The 17,777-nt window shown below is 45.1% G+C and overlaps 1 protein-coding gene across 5 annotated transcripts in view; it reads left to right on the top strand.

Moving 5' to 3' along the window:
- Positions 1-17,777, top strand: part of ZDHHC2 (zinc finger DHHC-type palmitoyltransferase 2) — a 735,003-nt gene that overhangs the window by 162,505 nt on the left and 554,721 nt on the right. For all 5 annotated transcript variants that reach the window (XM_069200622.1, XM_069200616.1, XM_069200600.1 and 2 more), the window contains exon 3: positions 4,697-4,791. In XM_069200622.1, the coding sequence (XP_069056723.1) occupies positions 4,697-4,791 (95 nt within the window). The remainder of the gene's footprint in view (positions 1-4,696; positions 4,792-17,777) is intronic.

The following is a 17,777-nucleotide window of genomic DNA, read 5'->3' as shown; positions in this document are numbered from 1 at the left end:
TCTGATGAAAGATGGCTGAAGAATTTATCAGCCTGAAATTCTGATGAGTGTTGGTAGTTAATCCTGCATACAGTAGTATAAGATGAGGAGTGCTTTTAGAGAGTTATGTGGGAAGAGGTTTGTAATGTTTGCAGCATGAAGGTTGGTCTGTATGGCATTGATGAGCATGGGGAGGTTTTCTGAGTGGTAAATGTTTACTTCATGCAGATTTGTAGAGTGCGCTATCACCTGGAAGAGAATTCTGATGCTGGATCTTTGATAAGGGTAATGAGGATAAGTGCCTGGGAGTGCCGAACTAGCACATACAGCAATCACAAAAAGTAATTTGCACTTGTAAGTGCCAATCTGAATCTTTAATAACTTTTGTACCTGTTTAACTGTTTTAAAAGTCCTACTTTTAAAATATTGATCCCACAAGTTAGTCAGGAGTACTGAACAGGCTTGCTTTAGTAACAGGTTTGCAAAAAGTGTAAAGCTAATTTAACATTGTTACATTTTTGGAAATGTTTGTAGAAAATAAAAAATTTTCCCCAAAGAATGCAAACATTTCAAACCTGTTTAATAGCTTGAAATGTTTGGAATACCTGTCAAAAATATTATAAACAAATGTAACCATTTTGACAACTTTCATAAAAATCTGACGAACAGATCTATACAATTCAAAATCTTCTAAAAAATCTGCTAAAGCTTAGGTGTGGTATGAGATTGCTATTAGGATGTAAGGCCTATCTCCACATCAACACAATCTCCTAAACTATATGTATTGGCAAAAATATAATCTAGTCTGGAATATTATGAATAGTTTAAAGAGGAAAAAAAGAGTTTGCAGGAGCAAGAAAGTCTGAACCTCAAGGGTTATAACTGTGATACATTTGTTGAATAAAGAGTAGGATTTAAATAGGTGAATGATTACATAATTTACAAATAACAGCAGTTTTAGGTGTGTTAGTATTTCAGATTAGATTATAGAAACATGAAGGACAATCAGCAATGGAAGTAAATTTGAGAACCTGTACGAGGAGAGGGAGGCATATAACAGCAAATATTCTTTCATAAATGTATTGAGTTGTGAATAAATAACCTGTACTTTCTCAGATGTTATACTAGAGGAGCCCTCCAATATTGGATTTTTCCAAGAAATACCCTTTTTTTCCAGTACTTCCAGTCAGACATGTTTTGCTCCAAAATGTAGATTGAAAGATATGTGTCAAAAGATTCATACTCCATAGAGGGTCAGGAGTAGCATCATATTAAACAAATAATGCACAAGCTTGCCTGATAATGAAAGAGGAATTATACAATTTAAAATCAGGGAATGTTAGTCGTGTTAAGTTTTGATAAAGCAATTCAAGGGTTTTTGTTATTGCATAACATTCTTGAACCTATGCTGTCAAGTTGTTTAAACATAAGACAGGGAATTTTGAAAAGCAACATTCAAAGTGTAAACAGGATGTGAAAAAATGAAAATCTATTTGATGGTGTCCAATCCGTGAAAGTGAGAGAGGGACAAGATAGATAATAAGGCCTGAGGAGCAAGATAGATAATAAGTACTGGTTTTAAGGAAAGAAACATTAAAAAATTGAATAGTTTTTCAGAGATTAAGGGAAAACCAAATATTTATTTTTTGATGGATTACACATAAATTTACATACATCAAATATAAATAATATATACATATAATAATTATACATGCCTCTCTTTGTGATTTTTTTCATTGTAAATTTTACCAATTTATACATGATGCCACTTAAGGACATCCAAACAGATTTCAATTTTGCAATTCATGTATGAATGATTCCCTTTTTGTCAGTTTACCTTATGTCTAGAGGGCTTGCAGCTCTACTTGTGCCAACCACTTAAGTAATACTTTAAGACATGTCCCAGGCCTGCCATTGCAGACTGAATGCAGTGTTACATTTCCATCTTGACTTGGCATTCACAACCACTTCACAAGCCATAAACCCCCTTTTTCTGCTTATAAGTCACCCCTAAGGTAGACCTTAGATAGCCTGTAGGGCAGGGTGCTTTGTATATAAAGGGCAGGACATAAATCTTTAAGTTTCACATGTCCTGGTAGTAAAAAACTCTCAAAATCATTTTTCACTTCTGTGAGGCCTAACCCTCTCATAGGATAACACTAAGGATTTCTTATTACATTTAATAATGTAACTGAGAAGGGATGGCTCTGTCATGACAAAGTCAAATTTATCATTACAATTTTAAAAATGGCACTTTTAGAAAGTTGGCATTTCCATGCTCTTAGCCCTGTGTGCCTGCAGCCTGTCTCCAATACACATTTAGGGTGGGTGACAGCTGGGCTTTGCTCATTCCTTCTAGACAGCCACACACAAAGGGAGCTTATGTGTGACAGATGGGCCATTCACATCCTGATGGGCCATCCTGGATAGGATGGGAAGGAGGAGCTGGACACAGCCTCACACTTAGACCTGAGTGGGCTTTGCCCTGTTCCCACACAAAGCACTGCATAATCCCCTGTAGTGAGTCTGGAGCTAGGGCAGAAAGGAAGGACCTCTGTGCACCTCAAACCCCTTCTTTGAATCTCCCCACTTCAAGGGCACCATTGGGTATAAGAACTGGACTTCTGACCCTACCAACTGAGTACATGTCTGTGCTGCTGAAAGACTGCTACTATGCTGGACTGCTCCTCTGGAAGAACTGCTTTCTTGCTCTGCTGACCTGCTGCCTACTTCCCTCTGTGCCTCGGTGAGAAGGACAGGACCCACATCTCTTGAATTCAACACCCAGACTGACTCCAGATCCAACTGACTGCTCTCCTGTTTTCTGAAGTCTCAGGGACATAAAAGACTCACACCTCACCAGCTATAGTACCTTGGCTCTGCCATCTGTGAGTCTTACGCTGCCAAGTGGTGCCAATCCAGTACTGGGCCTTTGGAAGTTGGTTATAAAGTGCTGCTGCAGCAAGAATCCTCATGTCAACACCATTGCGCCACTCAGAATGGGTGCATCTCCATAGACGCCAATGCATAGACACTGCTGCTAGGTTTGAGTGCATCGCATCGCTGGTGGCGTGGCACATCTCCTCCATCTCCGATGCATCTCTGACTTTGCACAGCTCAAAGCCAACACATCGCCTCCATCCTAAGGATCGATGACAATGCATTGTCTCCCCTACTCCTCGCAACTCCCATGATGTTGGTGCAAACAAGGTATTTTGACACAGACCAAGGCTAGTCCCTGTATCTGACCCATGCTCCATCATGGTTGACCTGGACTTTCAGATTTGACCCAGTCTAGCATGACCAGATAACCCCGGTTGGCACTTCATGCTTTTAAACACTACATTTCAGTTTATTCTTTAAAAATTGATAACTCTGGTTCTCCTAATTGGATTTTTGTTGTTTTTGTTTTGTTTTGTTGGTTAAATTGAGCACTTGTGTGCTAACAAGCTGTATTTTTGGTTTGTGTGGTGTTCTCACTGTTTTACTGTTTGAAGTGTTGCACAAATACTTTACACGTTGCCTTTTAAGTTAAGCCTACCTGCTCTGTGCCACGCTACCAGAGGGTGAGCACAGGTTAAGTTAGGGTATGTTTGTGACTTACCAAAGGTGGCTCCTCGGCAATCGCGAAGGATCGTCGCTCCCTTGGCTAAGCCTGGAGCTGAAAAATAAAACAATATTTCTTTATTGTTTTATCTTTCAGCTGCTGGCTCAGCCAGCAGAATGTGAAGGGAGCGGCAGGGCTGAGCCACAGGAGGTGGGAGAGGGGAGGAGGAGGAGAGAGTGAACTTAAGTGCACATGTTAGTTTGGCCTACCGCTTCAGGTTGGCCAAACACACATGCACACTTAGGTTTCTCCAACCTGTTTGTGTTGAACAGCCGGGCTGGAGAAACTGCAAAGACCAATCCTGATGCTGCTTTCATGCTAGCTTTAACCAAAAAGCATCGCTAGGATTGCTGGGGAGCCTGTGCTGGTGTCCCAGTGAATGCTGGGACACCAGAAGAACAGCAGAGAAGTAAAGCAGCAGGAGGCGGCGGTGAAGGAAAGAGATAAGCTCTTTTTTATATATTTTTTAATCCCCACATCTCTACCCCTCCTTTTGAGATGTGTGGCGGCTGCCTCCGTGACTTGCCCTGACTAGGATTGTCGTTCCTGCTTGGACAGGGAGCATACCTCTGCCAACCAGTAACCCAGTTTCTAACAAGGTGGCTATCAGAATCTTAGCTTCAATTCAATTTAATGAAGTAGTAGTAGAAATAACATTCATTATCAGTCTCTTTTTAAGAAAACCTGATTAGTAAGTTTTTGTTAGATATTATATAAACTAATCTGAGACCAGCGGCCAGAAGTTTGCATAAATTTTGCAATCACATAATGAAGATCCAATGTTTTGTAAAAATTACTGACCCATCCCATTAATTTACTATGGTTACATTTATGCAAAATACACCAAGTATTATTTGACAATAGAAGGGTATGATTGGGCAACACAATAGGTATTGCTTCTTTGCTAAACAATAAAACTGTCTATACACTATTCCTTTTACAGTGATTGAAGGTATATATAATTCTACCATGTTTCAGTATTTGGCTGATTTTTCCTTAACCTTCTCTAGTTTTTTTTAAATATCCTGTGTGTTCTGTAACGACTATATGAAAATACTTTGTGCATTTCATTACACATTTGCAGCTGAATTCCTGTGTTTTTGTTTTTAGTTGTTTGCCTGATAGCATATCACTTCCTTGTCATACTGTTCCTGTGGTCCTACTGGCAAACCATATTTACAAAGCCTATGAACCCTGCAAAGGAGGTACGTTAAGGCATTTATTGTATATGATTATATTTTTCTCACTATCAGTGTTCCCTTCCTATCCATCTCTATCTGTGTGTATATCTTTCTACAGAAAATTAAATACATAGCTTTTATCAAATAATGGTATAATTTTGTGACTGACAAATGTTCCTTTTGATGCATTTCTTTTTGTTGGAGGCACCCCCTACATAGTTTACCCCCTTTCTGATGGTGGTCTCCTCTCAATGGATGCCACCCATTAGGGAAATCAGTTGTTCCCTGATTTGAGATTATCATTTCAGGATAGTCTCTACCCTACCTTGAGGCAGCCATTTATCGCCATGGGCCTTTTTCCAGCCCTCATTGTCTGCTTTTAATTTTTTCTTTTTGCTGTGGGATCTGGTTTTCAAGTTCTCAGTGTGATCCCCTTCTATATGTTTTGGAATCTTGTCATATTTTGAGTAATTGGATAATGCTCACTCATGTTTCGAAATACTGTTTTCCTTGTGGTGCTATTCAGAGTGAATCTAGTTGTGAAACACTTATGTGCTAAGGACAAGGTGGACTTTAGACCCCCCACATCTTTAAATCTGGAGTGATTTTGTCCCCTGTAATTCATGACTATGTAAAATATTTTCTGCCATTTCATATCTCAATTTCAAGAGACTGCCCACAAAACGGTGCCTGCTTGTCTGTTATTAGAGGGAGTTCTGTATTTAAATGTGCATTTCGTATTCCAGCATGTTTGCTGGCTGCTATGATTAAAAATGTGTCCACTTCACTAATCAAGTTGGCATCAACAAGACACCAGCCCTTTAAGATTTGAACCCTTAGGATCCAGTAAGACGTGATGCATTACCAGGGTAATTGGTAATACCAGGTTCACTTCCCCCAGTTAAGGGTGAAAGAAAAAAAATGTTATAATTTTAAAGATCAAAGAGGAACTGTTTCTACATTTTTCGACTGAATACCCCTATGGATAGACCTTGCAAATGGGGAGATGTGTGCCTTGGACTGTGTAGCAATAGCAATCAACTAGCACACAGCAGGTGACCAGTATTGTACATTAAAATTCCTGAGCTATGGCAAATATGGTCATTCAAAGGAAAATTTTGTGCATAGGATATAGGATCCTAAAGTGATGTATGTTACAGGACACCATTGGAATGATTTTTTTGCTTTTGTCACTTTTCAAACTTCCCTGGGCTTTTTGCCTTGCTAGCTGCAAACTTTTGAATGTTTTCCAGCTTTGATAAGGCTGATTCAGGGAAGCCCACATTGAGATTAATACAAAAGTCTGAGCAAGATAAGAGATCTGCTGATATGTATAGTCTTCAGGATGAATGGGAAAACTTTCCCTAAAGTCTGTAATGCCTAGAAACAACAAATCACAACATCTATCTGTGAATTGATGAAGAGTTCTCTATCCAATCATATCCTTTAGGACTTCACATTCAATGCGGGTTTCGGGATTGTACCTACTGAGAGTGGCCATATCAAGCTGTGCATAGACACTTGTTTCTCCGGACCAAGAGCAGTGTAGTGTTATCATTTAGTAGTAGAAAGCTGGCTCTCATCAAATTGTGTACATCAAGTAAACACACACTTCAGACGGATAACAAGTGTGGGGCATCTTAGCTGAGTAGTACAATCAATTTAGTATTATACTCTTATGTCAGAGGCAAGCAAGCATATGATCTAATACGTTATCCTAATTCCTTGACGTTAATATAAAACATATGGGTGAAAGCACGAATCCTTTGCAGCCCCTTCTTGCCCCTTAGAGCTGGCTGAATAAAAAGCAGGGAGTAAGAAAAGCTGAGTGTGTCTCCAAAAAAGAAGAAAACCATTCCACCATAGTTGGGGTTATTACAACCTCACTCAGGGGCTCATTACGACTTTGTTCCGTGTCGGGATGACCACCTATGCGGCCGTCCCTCCGCTGGACGTATTACAAGTTTCCCGCTGGGCTGGTGGGAAACTCACCACAACATTGACGCAGACTCACAATTGAGCCTGTGGCAATGTTGTGGTGCGTCAGGTGCAACAGCACCATCACACTTTTCACTGTCTGTAATTCGGGCAGTGAAAAGAATGACGGGCTGTCCATGGGGGCCCCTGCACGGCCCATGCCAAGTGCATGTGCAGTGCAGGAGCCTCCATAGCCCCCAACATCCCCTTTCCGCCAGCCCTTGCATGGCAGTCCAACCGCAATGCAAAGGCTGGTGGAAAGGGGACTCGTAATCCGGAGGGCAGCACTGCTTGCAGTGCTGGCCTGGCAGATTACGACCACTGTTACCGTCAGACTGTCGACTGGCAGCAACCTGGCGGTGCCGGCGGTTCTGGTGGTCGGACCGTGGCGGCTCCGCCACAGTCGTAATGTGGCTGTTGGAACGCCACACTCGTAATGAGGGCCTCAGTCTTGATTTCTGGTTGGAATAATTCACTGTATCAAATGTGATGGAGGGATCAAAGAAGATCGACCCTGGCATATATTCTAACTCCATGATAGTTATGAGCTTGCACATGGCCAGAGAAAGAGTTGGTTGCTTTTCCAGGTTGAAACCGAACTGCTATAGGTAGGGAATATTTGACTCTAAGAATTATGATATTTGTCTGGTCACTTGTATGTTTTGCATTAGGTACTAGTTGTAATAGGACAACAGTTAGCCCTAACGGTATTTGTCCAGGGTTTCTTATTCTCTTACAGATGGCCCAGAACTGCTCTGGTCATAACAGAGAGATTGAGAACATATGTGAGTTTAGACAAGATATCTAGTGAAAAAACCTTAGGCATAGTTACTGGATTCTTCTGTTATTTGCAGGTTAGGCAGGCCCTTCAGGTTGATACCTGGAAACACAGCAAAAACAACAAGTGATGGACGGAATGCTGAACATTGTCAAACACTCACCCCCAGTCATAGATCTGGGTTTAATCCATTGTTCTTTTGCTCACCATGCCACCCCAGTTTGGACCCAGCCATATGCAAATCAGTCTTGACCCTGTTCCTCATGGGAACAGTCCAGACCGAACTGCCAAGCCAGGTCCTCACTGGACCGGAAACAAGCATCCTGGGACCGGTTTCGGGGTTTCACCCTTCATCAGCCAGGCTAGCTTGAATCCAGTGGCATGGGACCCACGTCTGGGCATACCCTTCCCACTTAGGGTGACAAAGCAAAAACAACAAGTGATGGACGGAATGCTGAACATTGTCAAACACTCACCCCCAGTCATAGATCTGGGTTTAATCCATCGTTCTTTTGCTCACCATGCCACCCCAGTTTGGACCCAGCCATATGCAAATCAGTCTTGACCCTGTTCCTCATGGGAACAGTCCAGACCGAACTGCCAAGCCAGGTCCTCACTGGACCGGAAACAAGCATCCTGGGACCGGTTTCGGGGTTTCACCCTTCATCAGCCAGGCTAGCTTGAATCCAGTGGCATGGGAAGCACGGGACCCACGTCTGGGCATACCCTTCCCACTTAGGGTGACAAAGCAAAAACAACAAGTGATGGACGGAATGCTGAACATTGTCAAACACTCACCTCCAGTCATAGATCTGGGTTTAATCCATCGTTCTTTTGCTCACCATGCCACCCCAGTTTGGACCCAGCCATATGCAAATCAGTCTTGACCCTGTTCCTCATGGGAACAGTCCAGACCGAACTGCCAAGCCAGGTCCTCACTGGACCGGAAACAAGCATCCTGGGACCGGTTTCGGGGTTTCACCCTTCATCAGCCAGGCTAGCTTGAATCCAGTGGCATGGGAAGCACGGGACCCACGTCTGGGCATACCCTTCCCACTTAGGGTGACAAAGCAAAAACAACAAGTGATGGACGGAATGCTGAACATTGTCAAACACTCACCCCCAGTCATAGATCTGGGTTTAATCCATCGTGGAACAGTCCAGACCGAACTGCCAAGCCAGGTCCTCACTGGACCGGAAACAAGCATCCTGGGACCGGTTTCGGGGTTTCACCTTTCATCAGCCAGGCTAGCTTGAATCCAGTGGCATGGGAAGCACGGGACCCACGTCTGGGCATACCCTTCCCACTTAGGGTGACAAAGCAAAAACAACAAGTGATGGACGGAATGCTGAACATTGTCAAACACTCACCCCAGTCATAGATCTGGGTTTAATCCATCGTTCTTTTGCTCACCATGCCACCCCAGTTTGGACCCAGTCATATGCAAATCAGTCTTGACCCTGTTCCTCATGGGAACAGTCCAGACCGAACTGCCAAGCCAGGTCCTCACTGGACCGGAAACAAGCATCCTGGGACCGGTTTCGGGGTTTCACCCTTCATCAGCCAGGCTAGCTTGAATCCAGTGGCATGGGAAGCACGGGACCCACGTCTGGGCATACCCTTCCCACTTAGGGTGACAAAGCAAAAACAACAAGTGATGGACGGAATGCTGAACATTGTCAAACACTCACCCCCAGTCATAGATCTGGGTTTAATCCATCGTTCTTTTGCTCACCATGCCACCCCAGTTTGGACCCAGCCATATGCAAATCAGTCTTGACCCTGTTCCTCATGGGAACAGTCCAGACCGAACTGCCAAGCCAGGTCCTCACTGGACCGGAAACAAGCATCCTGGGACCGGTTTCGGGGTTTCACCCTTCATCAGCCAGGCTAGCTTGAATCCAGTGGCATGGGAAGCACGGGACCCACGTCTGGGCATACCCTTCCCACTTAGGGTGACAAAGCAAAAACAACAAGTGATGCAGCTGGAGGACATTAACCCACTAGAAGATACAATTTTACCTGGACTGTGGGTGCAAAAAGGGCTTGGCTTTCTCTCATTTACAAGAAAGTAACCAATAGCCTGGTGGATGTGTTGGACTGGCTTTCAGGGAAATGGGAGCAGGTTTGGAGGATGAATCAGATGAGGAATGGAATGAAGCACTTCAGGGGCCTGGGAGGTCACAGTCAGGTCTTGTTTTAGGCTGATAGAACTAAATATACACCAAAGAGTGTATTATACTAGAAAGATAGTGGTGAAAACTGGGTGAACAGAAAGCAATCAGTGCCTCCGCAGGTGTCAGGTAGGATCTTTATAGATACCTAATGGATTTGTCCTGGAATTAGAAAATCTTGGTCGGGGATGATGAAGTGTTTGGCAAGGGATTGCTGCCCTGCAGTTAATCCCAAACAAGAATATATGCATTTTAGTAATATGGGGAGACTGCCACCAGATATCAACAACTATTTAATAATGTGTGTATGGTAGCAACCCGACATAACATAGCAGTGGGCTAACGACAAGGGCTGTTGAATGGGTACTGAATGGTTTTGTATGAGAGGTTGGAATGTTCCCACAAGTTTGTAAAGATGAAAGGTGCATTGAATAGTTATCAAAGTCATATGCAAGACTCCTTATACTTGTTTATGACTACCTGCTCCCCTGTTGCTGTGACAAGTGTGCCAAAGGTACGATTGTGCTGTATATTTGATGTGACTGTTGATGATAGAGCTACGATTTCCAGTGTAACTTATGAGAGTACAGTGTGCCATTCACCTGTAATTCAAAATGAATATGTGCTTCTCTTCATTTCATGCTAGGGATCAAACTATAAAATAATAAAACGTTAAAAAAAAAAAACAATATTGACTGGCAGATGTCATCCTTGAAATTCAATTTGCAAGTAGGCATTTTAGGGCTTCTTCTCCTGGGATAGTGCAAGTATTATTCAACATTATATTCCTATCTGTAAAATTGATTTTATCAAACAGAACATCACTTAAATAGCTCTCCACCCTCTCTAAACTGGGATATTTATTGGATATGGGATAACACCCAAATGTCAAATCAGTACAAGGGGTAGAGCAGTTTACATCTAGATAATAGACATTTTGAAATAGAATTCCATTGTAAAATGGAAATTTAAGTCTGATGCACCAAGGGACTCAGGGCCACGTTTCAAATCAAATGCATTGTCCTGGTGTGCACTGCAGTGAACACTTATTGGGTGCTCCTATCAGAGACTATCTATCAGAGGCACCTGGTTAGGGAACATTGTGCTGTCCCCCACCCAGGCGCAAACCTGCTGTGACAGATCAAGCAATGATTTAAAACTGCTGTTGATGGGTCTCCCATACCTCACAGATATTTACTGACCTTGGGGCAGAACTGGGCCCCTCAAAATGATTGGGGACCTCCTGAATGGTTGTGGACCCTCTGCGCTGCAGGTACTTGCATTGCGCCCCTGGGGCTGTATTATACTAAGTGCCCTGGGGGTGCAATGCGCGTTTGTGCCCACTTTGTGCGCCCGGGGCACGTTGGTATGACAGATGTGGCTGCAGACGCTTGTGCAGCCCCTTCTGTAATTCAGATAGCACTGGTGCACATATAGTACAATCTCTATCATAGAAGGGTGTTCCTGCATTTGCATGGTGGCGTGGCCCCAGACAATGAGAGAATCTTTTTGCCTCTGCGCCCACTCCGCATTATAGACAAAGGCGCAAAGGGAAAGAAACACTCAGGAGGCGTACAGACAGTGTGCCACAAAAAGGTACTCCACTGTTATTGTACCTCCCCTGGTGGCAGCCCTCTGGGGGGTTGAAGGGGGTCCTATGGATCCCCCAGATATGCCCTTTCAGGCAGGTGCAAGGGGATCTCTAACCCCTCTAAAAAGTGAAGGTGGTTTGTATCCTGCACAGTGAAACATGGCGCTGCTGCTTCAAATCTGCTCTGTATTCCACTTAAATGCCCTGTACTGGGGTCAGAGGGCCTCATTACAACCCTGGCAGGCGGTGGAGGCCGCCAGCCAAGGTTGAAATGCCAAGCGGCCGCCTATGCTGGTGCAAACCCGCCAGCCACATTTCAACATCCCCGCTGGGCCGGCGGTCGGAAACAGAGTTTCCGCTCACCGGCCCAGCGGGGATGTCGTCCGTAACATTGCAGCAGGCTCCTAATGGAGCCGGCGGTGTTGCGGCCGTGCGACGGGTGCAGCTGCACCCGTCGCGCTTTTCACTGTTTGCTGTGTAGACAGTGAAAAGTGCGGTGGGGCTGTGCCTGGGGGCCCCTGCACTACAGTGCAGGGGCCCCCAGTGGCCCCACGACCCCCTTACCGCCAGCCTTTCCATGGCAGTGTCTACCGCCACAGACAGGCTGGCGTTAAGGGGGTCCAAATCTCCAGGGCAGCGCTGCCCTGGAGGTTTGTTATCACTGGGACATCCGTGGTGGAAAACCGCCGGTCCCAGTGGTAAAACCATGGCGGTTCTGCCATGGTCGAAATACGCAGCGGATTACCTCTGGCCTGTCAGCGGTACCCCCTGGCGGTAATTTACTGCCACAGTCAAAATGAGGGCCAGAGTGAGTTCCCGACTGCCCGGGGGGCAGCGTATTCACTCTTACATGGCCCATTCTCCTTGTTTGGTCAGGGTGCAGCTTTTGAAAGGTGCGCCTGTTGCAAACAAAGAGAATGTGCTGTATGTGTAATACGGCCCTGTTGTGCACTTTTAGTGCGCCTCCCAATAGCATGGTTGCTTCTATGTTTTGGAATACTGCACAGCTGAAGGGTAAATGTGTAGTAAACTCATTCACATGAAGTCACACTCCTATGCAAATGGAGGAACACCTAATTGAGATTACACATATGGAAAATTTGCACCCATGGGATCGTTATTACAGAAAGGGCCACACTGTCATCTGCAGCCCCATTTGTAATAAGCAAGTGCCTTTGGTTGGAAAATACAGTTGCAAATGCTCAATGTACTCCTGCGGCCCTTCTGTAATATGGTCCCTGTTTTCTGCCTCTTCTTTTGGATGAACTTTACTAATGGAATATGCAACACCATTTGAATATCATTTTTATGCACAATATTTGCATGCCACTTTAAAAACGATTTTTGCGTGTTCATGAGTTACATCTTACAAGCAGATTAATTACACTGAGTATATGAGTCACAGAAGCATAAATCTATTATAGGTGAAATCAGGACACAGAAAATCACGTCATGATGCTGAAAATACCGGGCCTTGTTTTGGTGGATAGATACACAACAACGGATATGCATGTAGCACTGTACATTGGATGCGCAACACTACAGGCAGGCAAGGAGCGTTCAACAGGGTGGACATAGCTCTCAGCCCTGTAAGCTGGAGCATGATCCCTAGTCATAAGCTTCTTGCACTGCAGACTAGAAAGGAGAATTCATACCGCCCTCTTGGCAGAAAACCATGGACGTCAATTCACCAAAACACCAGGGGTAGTGGAAGTGACATCATATGCCATTTCAGCTTTACTTACATTCACATACAAGCTTTTCCATACACACACAGTACTCATACACACACTGGCCCTCATTTCGACAAGGTACTGCCGTGCTGAAGACTGCCAGTGCAGACGTTTTTCCGCGCAGCGTATTATGACTGCTGGCAGCCCTCTGTCCTTTTTCCATACTGGCGGTCGGCCGGGAAGTGGAAGCTGCTCCACCTCCACTGCCCCATCATCAGAACACCACCTACCGAATCACGTCCCATGATTTGGTGTGGCAGTGTTCTGGTGACAGGGAGCTCGTGGCGGAGCAGCCCCCATGGATCCTGTTCCCTCCCGGAGGATCAACGGACAAGGTAAGTTGATCGTCCGTTAGGGGAGAGGGGTTTGTTGTGTGTTGTGTGCATGCATGGGGTTGTGCGTGTGAGTATGTAGAGGAGGTGTGTGAGTGCGTGTATGCATGCAGGGGGTTGTGTTGTGTGTATGGGAAATGTGTGCGGTCTGTGTGCATGTCTGTTTGTATGTGTGCGGGTATGTGTTGTTGTAGTGTATGTGTGTGTGTAGGGGTGTGTGTATGTGCATGTTGGGGGTGGGGATGGGGAGGGGGTGTGTGTATGTGCATGTTGGGGGTGGGGAGGGGGGTACTGCCACCTTTGGGGGGTGGCAGAGGGTCGGTGGTGTGGGGGGAGGACTCAGGGGTGGGGGAGACCCCTATCAGTGCCAGGGAAGGAATTCCCTGGCACTGATAGTGGCTACTGCCATGGATTTCGTGGCGGTTCCAAACCACCCGAAATCCATGGCGGTCTGCAGGGTCTTGATACCGCTGGCGGTCTGGTGACGGCCGCCGGGCTGGAGACCGAAGTCTCCAGCCCAGCAGTCGTCACCGCCCTGGCGGTCGGAGTGGAGAAGTGGCTGTGCCATGGTCATAATTCAAATTTTTTTTGCCGCCGGCCTGTTGCCGGTTTTACCGCCACTTCTCCCCCGTCCGCCAGGGTCGCAATGAGGGCCACTGTCTTTTACATAAGCACACTGTAACATGCAAGCATGCACATAACATACCTTTGCAAGTGTTTTTTTATTAACTCAGTCTTCAAGCTAACTGCACTTCATTTTTACTATACTAAAAGTGAATAATATATTATTAATAATCACTATTAGTGTAACATGAAATACTTAGTGAAAACAAGAAAGTGGAGCCTCAAGCATCGTCCGTAAGAACGAGCTGCCCCTGTGTTCCTGACACTGATTTTGCCACCTCTGAGGCCAGAGGTCGCAAAAGCAGTGCCAGTTGTTGCAAGGGTCAAGCTGGGGGTCGCAGCTGCGACCCCTAAATGACGTCCATGCAGAACATTTTCGTTATTTGAAAAGAAGAGTCAGGACTGCAGGCTACAAGCAAGTCTTAAGCCGTACAGACAGTCCAAAGCAGGTTGGCAGGTACCTCAGCATCGAGTAGCAGGGCCGGAGGCTTCTCATGCTAAACATGACGCCTGAGTGTGTTATACAGGAGGATGGCTGCATAGGAACCGTCAACTGGCTGGACATGATCCCTAGTTTCAACGAGGTGAACAACAGCACTTATAAAGATGTAGTGCTTCATAACAAAAAATATGGTGCAGGAGGTGATGGAAGTTGATGGGGTAGGCAGGAGCAAAGGCCCAGAATCGAGTAGCTCAGTAGCTGTGTGTAGCTCCAGCCATCATCGAAAAAACATTTAAGAAAGCAGTTAAAAAAATGAAAAAGCGAAGGTTAGGTGAGACAGGGAAAAGAGTGAGGAACAAACAGCTCTCATGGAATACTAAAAGCCAAACAATAAAAATGAGTTTCCTCACATCAGCTGGGGAATTCTACAAATCAACCAGTCAGAAGTATAGTAAAGCAGTTGTGCTCCAGGAGCAGGCAAACACAAGATGAGGGAGGAAAGCCATGGACAGGGAATTGAGGAAGACAAGAAATCAATCCAATTATGAGCAAAGGAATGACACAAAGCCTGCTTTATATAGTCTGTATTGTAGACAGTGGGTCTTTAGCAACAGAAAGCTAAAGTAGTCAAGAATAACCGGAGGTGGTTTGTTCTCAAGGATGTGGGAGCGTTGGTCCCCCGCCAGCTGCCGGTTGTGCAGTCAAAAATAAAATGGCAATGAAAAGATTTAATTGCCAATTTATTTTTACCGGCATAGCATGCACATGTACCAGCCCAAGACATGCTGGGCACAGTGCCTGGACTGGACAAGTCATTTTGGCCGGCTGTTTTCCGCCAAAGTGACATGCACACTTTGAAGCTCTCCACTCAGCTGTCTTAAGACAGGTAGATGGAGACCAAGCAGAGGCCTCGAGGGCCTAAAGGAGCATCCAGCCTGGCAGATCCATACAATCCAGGGGCTGCTCTCATGCTGGTTAACAGCGTGAGGGCAGCGTCTAGATTGCTTAGGGGAGCTCCTCCTCTAATCAGAGAGCAGAAGAAAATGGAGGAGAACGCGCAGCCCATGGGTGAGTGCTATTTTTTATTTTAAATGTGTAATGCATGTGTGTGTAATGCATATGTGTGTAATGAATGTAAAGGTATGTAATGCATGTAAGCTTAGTGGATGTGTTTATTTTATAGTTAGTTTTATGGTTTTATTTGGGCTCTTGGAGGATGTGTTTACCTTGAGGTTTTGGAGGGACAGGGTGTTTTATTTTTATTTTTTTGAAACGTGGTAGGGCACTTTACTCAGACCACCACTTTCAAAGGGTACAAGCCACGGCTGTAAGTAACAAGTGTTCCTTCTACCCACCTTGATGGTTCACATTTTATTGACTTCAGATGGATGAACAGCTGAGACTGTACTATCAAGTTTTGAAACTATGACATGCAGTTTGCACATAGTTAAAGCAGTGAACACTCAGATTAGTGAGAAATCACAAGCATATTCACGCTATTTAGTGCCTTTGCTTTGCAAGAAAATGTTCAACAGACTATCTCTCCAATTTTTATTATTTTGTTGCTATATAAAAACTGTTTAACAAAACCATAGGACTTGCACATCCGTCTGGGCTTTAGTGGAAATGTTTGGCCATAAGTAGTAAGCTTAGTAGGTATAAGCAGGGGGGTTACAGAGAAAGAACCCATGTGGGGCAGATGAGAAGTTTTGTAAACACACTGTTTGTTTTCTCTCTATGCAAAGGCCTTTTGTGCAGAAAGCCAATTAATATTTAGGTAGATAGGGACTCAGGCATTATGCCTTCCATGGTGGGGGCTAAAGTGTGTGAAACAAAATCGCTGCCATTTGAGAACGTTCAGGCAGCCATACCTTACATTTGTTAAAAATTACCTGCCCAGATGCTTACTGGAGGATTCTGGCAGACTGCCAAGAGATCGGAAGAGCGAGACAATGCAGTGAACTGACTGCAAACCTGTGAGGTGCCGAAGGTTCTGAGGTAGACCCAAAGAAAGACCTGCCACTTGAGGCCTGCATTGCTATTGGGTGGTGCAGGGCCTGAACCTGCCCTGTAATGTCTCTTAGTTACCTCATTGGAATGATGGAGCAGCGCGATGTGTAACGCTGCCTCAGGGGACATCAGCCGGCTGCTCCTTGTGCACGAGATCCCTATGGTAAGTCCCGTGATCACATGGGCTAAAGATAATAAATACAGGAAGCTGCCGGGTGGGGCAGTGAGTCCCTGACTAGCCTGTAAAGTACAACTACTAACAGTTACATCTGCCTCTGAGTATTGTCATTTCTAGCCCGCCACATGGGTGCCCCACCATCCACCCGGAGCATACACCCTATGATACACCCGATGACACTACATGCCCTAGAGACTTTGGGGCACTCTTGTACCTGGCACAGCCCCTTGTGCTTACCAGCTGGCAGTGTGACAGCTAGGGCAGTGGCAGCCAGCATCTAAATTTTCCCCTCTTCCCCAGAGCCATTACTCACTGAGGTGAGGGAGATGGAGGAATAGGCCATATGACAAGAAACAGGCCTGGACTATGAAGGAGTGTGACCCTGTCCTTACACTGTCCACACTGCCTATAAGACATATCGTATGCACTGTAAATCAGAGTTGCATAGCAAAGGCACCATATCCAGCGTACAGAAAGAGCAATTTAATGGTCAGCTCCAGACTGTAATTAGCTGAGAACTAGAGGAGATACTTGCTCTGAACCTCAGGTCGTTTTCTCACCTGTCATCAGAGAGTCAGTGGGAGCTTCTTGGTCCCTAGTGTTTAGGAGAGACCTTTGGCTGGGGGATCGACCTGAAATGCCGTTGCTTGACATTAAGAATGTGTGGCTGTAGAGAATAACTTGAGCTGCTGCGCTAGCAATCAGTTACATCTCTGGATCTCTCACAGAAAACAGGATCCAACAATGCAATGAATATCTTGGAGAGCACAGGATGCTCACATATTGTTGCTGTGCTGTCACACCAAGGGAAAGCCATACACCAAATAATCCAGGCTAACATTCAAGGGCAAGAAGAGTGCCTGTTTGCAAGAGCAAATGCCAGACCCCGAAACCACATCAGTTGAGACTCAAGGGCAGCACCATTAAGATCCAGGGGACGTAAAGAGTCCTCCTTCTAGAGATGAAAATCAGCTTGGCCTCCATTGAGACATGTAGACTCCCTTCCACTGCATCTGAACAACACGATGAAGTGGCTTGACAGGCAACACACATGACTATAGATGGTGGAACATCCGATCTCAGATACATAAAATAACACTATCATCCACTCCACGCTACAAAAAGAGCTACTGACAGAAATGGAAAAGGTCCAGGCAAAAAATTAAGAGT

The sequence above is a fragment of the Pleurodeles waltl genome, chromosome 1_2 (assembly GCF_031143425.1).
Source record: "Pleurodeles waltl isolate 20211129_DDA chromosome 1_2, aPleWal1.hap1.20221129, whole genome shotgun sequence".
Taxonomy (NCBI): Eukaryota; Metazoa; Chordata; class Amphibia; order Caudata; family Salamandridae; genus Pleurodeles; species Pleurodeles waltl.
The sequence above is the reverse complement of the archived record's forward strand: the minus strand, read 5'-3'. Positions and strand labels throughout refer to the sequence as shown.